The sequence below is a fragment of the Pecten maximus genome, chromosome 18 (assembly GCF_902652985.1).
Source record: "Pecten maximus chromosome 18, xPecMax1.1, whole genome shotgun sequence".
Taxonomy (NCBI): domain Eukaryota; kingdom Metazoa; phylum Mollusca; class Bivalvia; order Pectinida; family Pectinidae; genus Pecten; species Pecten maximus.
Window position 1 is genome coordinate 18,706,969 of NC_047032.1, and position 10,448 is coordinate 18,717,416.

At 36.8% G+C, this 10,448-nt stretch overlaps 1 protein-coding gene across 1 annotated transcript; it reads right to left on the reverse strand.

Moving 5' to 3' along the window:
• Positions 1-1,329: 1,329 nt before the first annotated feature.
• On the reverse strand, positions 1,330-4,706 carry LOC117316116. The gene is made up of 2 exons (XM_033870612.1): positions 4,046-4,706; positions 1,330-2,308 (listed from the first exon to the last, which is right to left on the reverse strand). The coding sequence occupies exons 1-2, from the start codon at positions 4,589-4,591 to the stop codon at positions 2,279-2,281; spliced, it is 576 nt and encodes a 191-aa protein (XP_033726503.1). The 5' UTR covers positions 4,592-4,706; the 3' UTR covers positions 1,330-2,278.
• Positions 4,707-10,448: the final 5,742 nt, after the last annotated feature.

Consider the following 10,448-nt stretch of genomic DNA (forward strand, 5'->3'; position numbering starts at 1 on the left):
GTCGACATCTAAGAAATATGTCGACATATTTAAATCGTAACGCTGCAACTCGATGACAGATAAATATGCCACCATAGATCCCCTTTGTTTTGTTAACCAAGTTTTATTGCTTGTCAAAATATAGACTTTCTGATTTATGTGATAACACGTACCTTAAATTTGTTTTCATATGATATGAGAATTTATGAACACTTGTCTCAAATGTTTATTTTTGCTCACCAAGTCTCGCGAAATAGAAATCTCACCAAGGCTCAGAGGACTCGTTTCATAAAATTTCATACGAAATGAAAAGTCATTAAGATCCAAGATGTAAGTGACTCATAACGGCGAATTCCAATCTAAAAGTATATATTGTTGTCTGATTCTTCTTAATTAATTTATAACGTCAAGAATGATGTATCAACGAAGAGTATAAGATATTCCCTTAGCTATATGTTAATATTTGGCCTGAAGACATATTATTGATTTTTATTCTTTTACAGGACTATTGTATACAGTATGCATATTTTGCCTGGAGGTTCCAGAAAGACAGGTGTAAGCCTACATGTGAATATAGATTAGTCTGTAGATAAATACACAGTGTTAGGTTCTTCATGATGCCTCTAGGTACATGTATGATACAGAAAGCCTAATCATTATGACTATATATAGATCGTTTGTCAATAAATCATTTATGTAATTAACTTGTACCAACACAAACAAATACCTCCAAAATGTCCAAACATATGTTATTATGTAATGAAGAGTACCGGGAAAATACGAATAATGAACGCATAATGAACTACTATGGCGAAAATGTTTAAACAAGCTACTATTACGGCAGTAATACACGTTAAAATTGATATTGTAACAAACACGAGACTACACGAACACGGTAGTAATATACGTTATAATTTAAAAGTTAAACGAGACTTACCTGTAAGTTGAAGTTTGATTGGAATTATACCGAGTCACAGGGGTCAATCAAGGGATCAATTGAGAAGACACTTCCGGTTCCAGCATCAGTATTCAACGCATAGCGACATGCCAAACTTTGCACACTTTCATATATATAAATAAATTTATATATAGACCCAAAATCAAGTTTCAAATAAACCCTTACCTAACTGGGAGGGAGTATAAAGGGAGGGCATTTGATCCCTTGGTTGACCCCTGTGACTCGGTAGAATTCCAATCAAACTTAAACTTACAGGTAAGTCTCGTTTAATTTTTAAATTCTACCTCGTCACGTGGTCAATCAGGGATCCAATGAGACTTTAAAGTGGCATGAGCTATGAGAAACTAGTACCAACAGGGCATAATAACTATCAATAAATAAATAACCCAGCTAGAATCTCAAGTAAAAATGTTCTATTAAACTTCAAAACATATATACACTGACAATGCACAGAAAACCATGTACCGGTACACGAATGTCATATATAAAATACATGTCCATAGAGTCCTGATCACAGTGCTATTGCTGTCTCTCTGCCAATGCACCACCAAAAAAGTTTGATCATTCCATGTCCTTTCCAGATCTAGCCAACACTGATAAAACAAACGAATTGTCACTCATGATAGGCTTGTTATAAAACTTTCTAAACACACAATCCTTGTTCCAACCTGCTGTTTTCAAAATAGTGTCTAATGGAACATTTCCTTTCATTGCGGCACTGGTTGATGCTGCACGTGTGCTATGAGCTTTGAAGACTGTGGTGTCAATCCCAGCTAATTGTAATGTTTCTTTCACCCATCGGGAAATTGTAGCCTTTGATGCGTCACTAATTTGTAAGTTACCTGTTTTAAGGTTAGCGTTTCCACAGGAAATAATGTCTTAAGATACCGGATAACTGTATTTACATCCCAGGTAGTTGCATACCTTGGTATTGCTGGTTTTCGTTGATATATACCCTTGAGGAAACGGCAAATAGGAAGGTGTGTTCCCAACATAACATTTCCAGGTAAAGTGAGTACGGCTGCTAATGCAGATCTCGCCGTATTTATGGCACTATAGCTACATGTAAGTCCATCTTTGTATAATGACATAAGGAAATCCAGCACAAGAGCTACCGATGGATACATTGGATTAGTCTTCCTTTTATCACAAAACACAGTCCATCTCTGTAAGGTTGTTTTGCACAAGTTCTCCAGGAGTCCAAGATGACACCGGCAGCCTCCTCTGAAATTCCTTTACTTTGGAGGTCTTGCCCGATTTACGGCTTATCATGAGGTTTAGTTTTTCAGCATTGGGTCGTCCACACAGGTACTACAATCACCCCCTCTGCTTCCTCCTGACTCAACTTCTGTAAGAACTGGCTGATGAGGACTGAAAGGAGGAAACATGTAACATAAATCATATTGTTTCCATGAAATGGAGAATGCATTTACTGTATAAGCTTCTGGATCTGCTTGCCATGACACAAAAGGTTTTACTTGATAATTTAAACGTGAGGCAAACAAAGTCAATATCTGGTGTACCAAATAACTCAATGATTTTTTGGAATACTTTCTTATCCAACATCCATTCAGTTTGATCATCAAAACAGCGTGATTTTTTATCAGCGTCTACATTTGACACACCAGATATATGTGTGGCCGTTAACCAGATGTTTCTTACAAAACACCATTCCCACATCATTTTTGCTATTTCAGTACACATCACTGATCTACTACCCCCTTGATGGTTCACATACGCTACTGCGGTAGTGTTATCCATTTCAAGTTTTATATGCTTATAGCCATTTCGCTGCAAAATGCTTGTAAGGTAAAAATGCTGCTTTTAATTCAAGACAATATGTAGCTCTACTTCATCTTTGTTCCATCTACCTCCAGTTTCATTTTCTCCTAATACACCACCCCAGCCTTGATTTGAAGCATCACTTTGAACAATAAGATCAGGTACATTTCTGTAAATAGGGCGCACACTTGTGGCTATATTCTGAGACCATCACTGTATTTCCTGATGGGCTAGGGGAGATAACTCAATACTTGCAGAGAAGTTTCCCTTGGATAACTTCAGTGCCTCTATTTTTTTTCTTTTTCAATGGCTCTGTAATAAAGAGCTCCTCTGTCTATAGCAGGTAAGGCAGATATCATTAGTCCTAGCAGCCGAGCCACTCCATGAATAGTTAACTTTTTTCAGATAACACCATCTCTGCCTCAGCTATAAATCTGCTCAATTTTTCCCTGGTCAATTCTACTGTCATGTTAATGGTATCAATGATAAAACCTAAATGTGTAAGTCTTTGTGTTGGCTGAATCACCGATTTTTCATCATGAATAATGAAACCTAGTGATTTGAGAAGTGTTAATGTTTCTGTTATGTTATTCAAGCACATCTCAGAGCTCTCTCCTATCAAAAACACATCATCTATGTAGTTACTTGAAACATATAACCCCTACTGCGGAGGGCAGCAAAAACTGGCTTCATAATCTTTGTGAAAAACCGAGGGGCACAGGCCAAGCCATTAGGTATGCAGGTGTATTGATACAACTGCCATTTCCATGAAAATTTTAGATATTTTCTATGATGGAATGCAATAGGTACAGTATAATAAGTATCCCTTAGATCTATTGAACCCATAAAACAATTATCAGTAATGAGATCTACTACTGACTGAAAACTATCCATCTTAAAGTGGTGATTTTCAACCACTTCATTCAACTCCTTAAGATTTAAAATCATTCTATAAGTCCCATCTTTTTTTAGGTCTTACAAAAATAGGGGACACAAAATCCCCAGACTCACTCTGGGTTTTCACAATAACACCCTTTTTAAGTAGTTTTGTAACCTCATTATCAAAAATAGCTTGTTCTTTTTCATTAAAGAAAATTTCACTATAGGGTTTCCCTTGTACAGGTACAATTGTAGCCTAACAAACTCTTTTTCTGCACCTTGTACTTGTTTAAATACCCACGGATCTTGCGAGATAGTTTTCCAACTTTCAATCAAGTGTTTTAGTCTGCCAGCAATTACACCTGTAGTGTCCTGTTTTGCCTGTGGGCTGTCTTCTCTAACCTGTGGTCTATCAATAGATTTAGTGACATGCTTATGATCACTCACCTGTTGTACACTTATTGTTGCGCTTTCTTCCCTGTCGTCTTGCCTCGGGATTGCTGATATGGAGGGCGTCGGCCACGCCCCCCTCGGCCACGCCCCCCTCGGCCACGCCCCCCTCGGCCTAAAAAACCCATATGTCCAGGTCCAGCACCTCTTAAAGTATCCATCACCATGGTTGTAGTAAGGGGTATATCTACATCGGTTGCCTCGGCCATAGCCGGAGTAGTATGATCGCCCCCTGCCATATGGACGCTGGATCAGCTGGTTTGTGACCTTATTTGTTGTGTTTATATTTGGAACCTTCTGCAGAAGATCTTCACCAAGCAGAGACTTAGTCTCGTCCAGCTTGTTGGCACACAGTGATTTGTATTCATCTTTTAGATCTGTCTTGATTAGCTCCCGTCGACGAGACGTTATGCTTTGGTTTGTTGATGTAACCAGACTGAGGCTATCTGTAACCAGTCTGAATATTTCATCGTCACTGAGTTTTTGAGCTCGTCCTGCCCTCGCTTCTAGAATATTGTTTGCAATATTAACCACCGGGATCATGCTTTTGATCAGCGTGGCCTAAACCTTTTGAAGCTTTATGTCTTGTGACCTCGTCATAGGTTGGATTTGGTCCCACAGCTCCTGGTTAATTTTGCTGACTGTCAGACTGTCACAATTTTTTTGGCGTTTATATTTTCCCATAAGTTCTGTAATATGATTCTCATCAAGTCCTTAATCAACCATAGTCGCCACAATTTTAGCCAGCTCTTGATTTATAGCCGACGACACCTTCTCATTTTTGTTGTACTTGTCCTGTAGCTGTATTAACAGTTCACTTTCACTTTCAGTAACGTTATTTTGGTCACGTGTTGTCGTTGACGGACCTACTCCAGTAGTACTGTCTGAATTCGCCAACAACATCGATAATTGTTGTTGTGGTCCAATGCTATCACAAGGATCACACGGAACATCTGTTTCCATCATTTCTATTTCGTTTTCATCATACGTTTCCTCGTATTCACCATTGTTTTGAGCGAGGCAGTCGTAGAATGCTGCCTGTTGACCTACTCCGTCATGAAACACGTCATATTCTGTGTCATTTGTGTCAAATGAAAAGTCAGTGAACACAATGATTTTTCAATTGACGAAAGATCGTCTTTCTTTCCGCTATCTGACGATTGCGTCGTGCCAGATTTACTACAGTCTCCAGCGAGGTGTCTCGTTCCTCAGCTGTGATGGCGGCGGACCTGCTTGCAAGTTTTTGAGCTTTAGCCGAGGGTTTTTTGCCTTCCGTGTCAACTTTCTGTTGCACCTTATTGGTAGGCATATTAACGCTCGTTTTGGGACCTGAATCCGCGATCAGATCAAGCAGGCTACTGTACAATTGTGTTCTTTTGTCATCGGCTTTCCCTTTTTTCAAGATGGCGTCCTTATTGCCTCCTGTAGCCATCGTGGCCTCGTGAGCTGACCAGTGGTCAGTCCAACAACAACACACAGATTACTGTGTTTAAAATATGCACTAACGTCTAAAAACAGTATCAAAATACTCCTAAGATAATACTGACAATTATGTCAATACTAATTTTAGTGAAAACACTAAAATATTCGCAGATTACTGCATCAAAGATTGATCAATTACTATCGATCTTTTATAAACAAAGGAACCGTAGCGCACTGATGCTGGAACCGGAAGTGTCTTCTCATTGGATCCCTGATTGACCACGTGACGAGGTGGAATTAATATTGTAACAAACACGAGACTCCACCACCACTAACACGGAAGTAATACACGTAATAATTTATATTGAAACAAACACGAGACTCCACTAACACGGTAGTAATACACATAATAATTAATATTGTAACAAACACGAGACTCCACCACCAACACGGTAGTAATACACGTTATAATTAATATTGTAACAAACACGAGACTCCACCACCGCTAACACGGTAGTAATACACGTTATAATTAATATTGTAACAAACACGAGACTCCACTAACACGGTAGTAATACACGTTATAATTAATATTGTAACAAACACGAGACTCCACCACCACTAACACGGTAGTAATACACGTTATAATTAATATTGTAACAAACACGAGACTCCACCACTAACACGGTAGTAATACACGTTATAATTAATATTGTAACAAACACGAGACTCCACCACCTAACACGGTAGTAATACACGTTATAATTAATATTGTAACAAACACGAGACTCCACCACCAACACGGTAGTAATACACGTTATAATTAATATTGTAACAAAACACGAGACTTCACTAACACGGTAGTAATACACGTTATAATTAATATTGTAACAAACACGAGACTCCACCACTAACACGGTAGTAATACACGTTATAATTAATATTGTAACAAACACGAGACTCCACTAACACGGTAGTAATACACGTTATAATTAATATTGTAACAAACACGAGACTCCACTAACACGGTAGTAATACACGTTATAATTAATATTGTAACAAACACGAGACTCCACCACTAACACGGTAGTAATACACGTTATAATTAATATTGTAACAAACACGAGACTCCACCACTAACACGGTAGTAATACACGTTATAATTAATATTGTAACAAACACGAGACTCCACCATCACTAACACGGTAGTAATACACGTTATAATTAATATTGTAACAAACACGAGACTCCACCACTAACACGGTAGTAATACACGTTATAATTAATATTGTAACAAACACGAGACTACACTAACACGGTAGTAATACACGTTATAATTAATATTGTAACAAACACGAGACTACACTAACACGGTAGTAATACACGTTATAATTAATATTGTAACAAACACGAGACTCCACCACTAACACGGTAGTAATACACGTAATAATTAATATTGTAACAAACACGAGACTCCACTAACACGGTAGTAATACACGTTATAATTAATATTGTAACAAACACGAGACTCCACCACTAACACGGTAGTAATACACGTTATAATTAATATTGTAACAAACACGAGACTTCACTAACACGGTAGTAATACACGTTATAATTAATATTGCAACAAACACGATACTCCACCACCACTAACACGGTAGTAATACACGTTATAATTAATATTGTAACAAACACGAGACTCCATTAACACGGTAGTAATACACGTTATAATTAATATTGTAACAAACACGATACTCCACCACCACTAACACGGTAGTAATACACGTTATAATTAATATTGTAACAAACACGAGACTTCACTAACACGGTAGTAATACACGTTATAATTAATATTGTAACAAACACGAGACTCCATTAACACGGTAGTAATACACGTTATAATTAATATTGTAACAAACACGAGACTCCACTAACACGGTAGTAATACACGTTATAATTAATATTGTAACAAGCACGAGACTCCAGTAACACGGTAGTAATACACGTTACAATTAATATTGTAACAAACACGAGACTCCACCACTTACACGGTAGTAATACACGTAATAATTAATATTGTAACAAACACGAGACTCCACTAACACGGTAGTAATACACGTTATAATTAATATTGTAACAAACACGATACTCCACCACCACTAACACGGTAGTAATACACGTTATAATTAATATTGTAACAAACACGAGACTCCACCACTTACACGGTAGTAATACACGTTATAATTAATATTGTAACAAACACGAGACTACACCACCAACACGGTAGTAATACACGTTATAATTAATATTGTAACAAATTAAACACGATACTCCACCACCAACACGGTAGTAATACACGTTATAATTAATATTGTAACAAACACGAGACTCCATTAACACGGTAGTAATACACGTTATAATTAATATTGTAACAAACACGAGACTCCACCACTAACACGGTAGTAATACACGTTATAATTAATATTGTAACAAACACGATACTCCACCACCACTAACACGGTAGTAATACACGTTATAATTAATATTGTAACAAACACGAGACTCCACCACTTACACGGTAGTAATACACGTTATAATTAATAGTGTAACAAACACGAGACTACACCACCACTTACACGGTAGTAATACACGTAATAATTAATATTGTAACAAACACGAGACTCCACTAACACGGTAGTAATACACGTTATAATTAATATTGTAACAAACACGAGACTCCACCACCACTAACACGGTAGTAATACACGTTATAATTAATATTGTAACATTTAACCATTAATATTTTGAGTTTCTATTAGGGAGATGCATCTTTACAGTTTTTACTAGTGAAATATTATTATTATATTGATTTCACCAATCAAAACACAGCTTGCAAACGACAATAGGGACAATTAAAATCTTGCCTTGTATATTTTGCTAATAACAGAATATATAACAGTATCGTCAGTAATACCAAATATATTTTACTCATGTGATGAATAATAGATATAAAAATGAAATATTTGCCCCACTCGTGAAATAGCCGTAGATCTTAATATTTTGTATATATTGCTTCATCTCTTTTTGTTTCTCAGAATCAATTTTAGATTCCTAGGTATACTAGGTATACTTAACAAAGCAATGTTTTTTTCTGAATCTGAATCATATATATACATGTATGTTAACTTTTTTCAAAATATATCGATAAACAACATACTTTAGACTCTGATAATCGACGAAAATATTATCGATCTTGTATTTTCCCTAATTTCAACAAAACAGTGCGTATATAGACATGTCATTTCTAATAATGATATTAGAGATTGAATCCCTCTTCTTGTTTTATTGAAACTTTTCTGTAAATATAATATATTGGATTTTGGATGATCATTGGCCATAGCTGTTGATAGGAACACTCAAACAAAACACAGGATGAGCTTTATACTCAAATATGCATGTGTAATGAAAAGAGCCAATATTCCAAACGGCTCCCATCACTGAATTTTTTAAATCTTTGTTCTCGGTCCCCGTTCCAAAGTGGAACTTTTTTTTCAAAAATAAAATTGGACATCCAACAATACTGCCTTCTTTCCTAATACAGAAACCTGTTCTTTGCCCTTTTATCCCGTATTTCCTAGGCATGTATCCAACCCTCACTAGCATTACGATACAATTAACCAGACAGTTTGTTTTCGATTTATTTTTATTTCATTTCTGTCTGCTCACAGATATCGACTTCATCTATTGAAAGTCATAAGATGTAAAGATAAAATGTATCTAACATAAAAACAATCAATATTACAAAGTGCTGAAGTGATGTTTCTGAAAGACAGATAATTCCAGCTGCCCATATGATACCCAGTTCAACCCTCAGGTAAATGATAAAGGGGCGCATGTACTTGACACCACACGGAGCATATTTTTGTCGGCCAATCTAATTTATTTCCGGGGGTGTCTTCACATTGCACACATGACTAGGAATTTAACAGCCATAACTAATTATCTTATATCCTATATCTAGCTTCACGCAATATATCCGTGTTAGATGTTATCTAGTTTGTAATGGTAATGCCTTTAGACAACTTGATACTTATATCATAGAGGATTTTCCTTGGTTCATGTTGACACTCTGGTCATAGTAGATATTTCATAATGGATGTGATAACAAGGATAATGCAGAAAATGTAACTGTTGTGGTACAGGTTACATGTAATATGTTGTGGTACAGTTTACACGTGATCTGTTGTGGTACAGTTTACACGTGATCTGTTGTGGTACAGTTTACACGTGATCTGTTGGTACAGTTTACATGTGATCTGTTGGTACAGTTTACATTTGATCTGTTGTGGTACAGTTTACTGTTGTGGTACAGTTTACACGTGATCTGTTGTGGTACAGTTTACTGTTGTGGTACAGTTTACACGTGATCTGTTGTGGTACAGTTTACACGTGATCTGTTGGTACAGTTTACATGTGATCTGTTGTGGTACAATTTACTGTTGTGGTACAGTTTACACGTGATCTGTTGTGGTACAGTTTACTGTTGTGGTACAGTTTACACGTGATCTGTTGTGGTACAGTTTACACGTGATCTGTTGGTACAGTTTACATGTGATCTGTTGGTACAGTTTACTGTTGTGGTACAGTTTACACGTGATCTGTTGTGGTACAGTTTACTGTTGTGGTACAGTTTACACGTGATCTGTTGTGGTACAGTTTACTGTTGTGGTACAGTTTACACGTGATCTGTTGTGGTACAGTTTACACGTGATCTGTTAGAACAGTTTACATGTGATCTGTTGGTACAGTTTACATGTGAACTGTTGTGGTACAGTTTACTGTTGTGGTACAGTTTACACGTGATCTGTTGTGGTACAGTTTACACGTGATCTGTTGGTACAGTTTACATGTGATATGTTGGTACAGTTTACATGTGATCTGTTGTGGTACAGTTTACATGTGTTCTGTTGTGGTA

What these genes read in the sequence shown, in the direction of transcription:
- LOC117316116 (XM_033870612.1), bottom strand. Translation starts at nt 4,591, where the DNA reads ATGATCCCGGTGGTTAATATTGCAAACAATATTCTAGAAGCGAGGGCA. An exon ending in CAACAATAAGTGTACAACAG is followed by an intron (nt 2,309 to 4,045) that starts GTGAGTGATCAT and finishes TCCTCCTTTCAG; the next exon opens with TCCTCATCAGCCAGTTCTTA.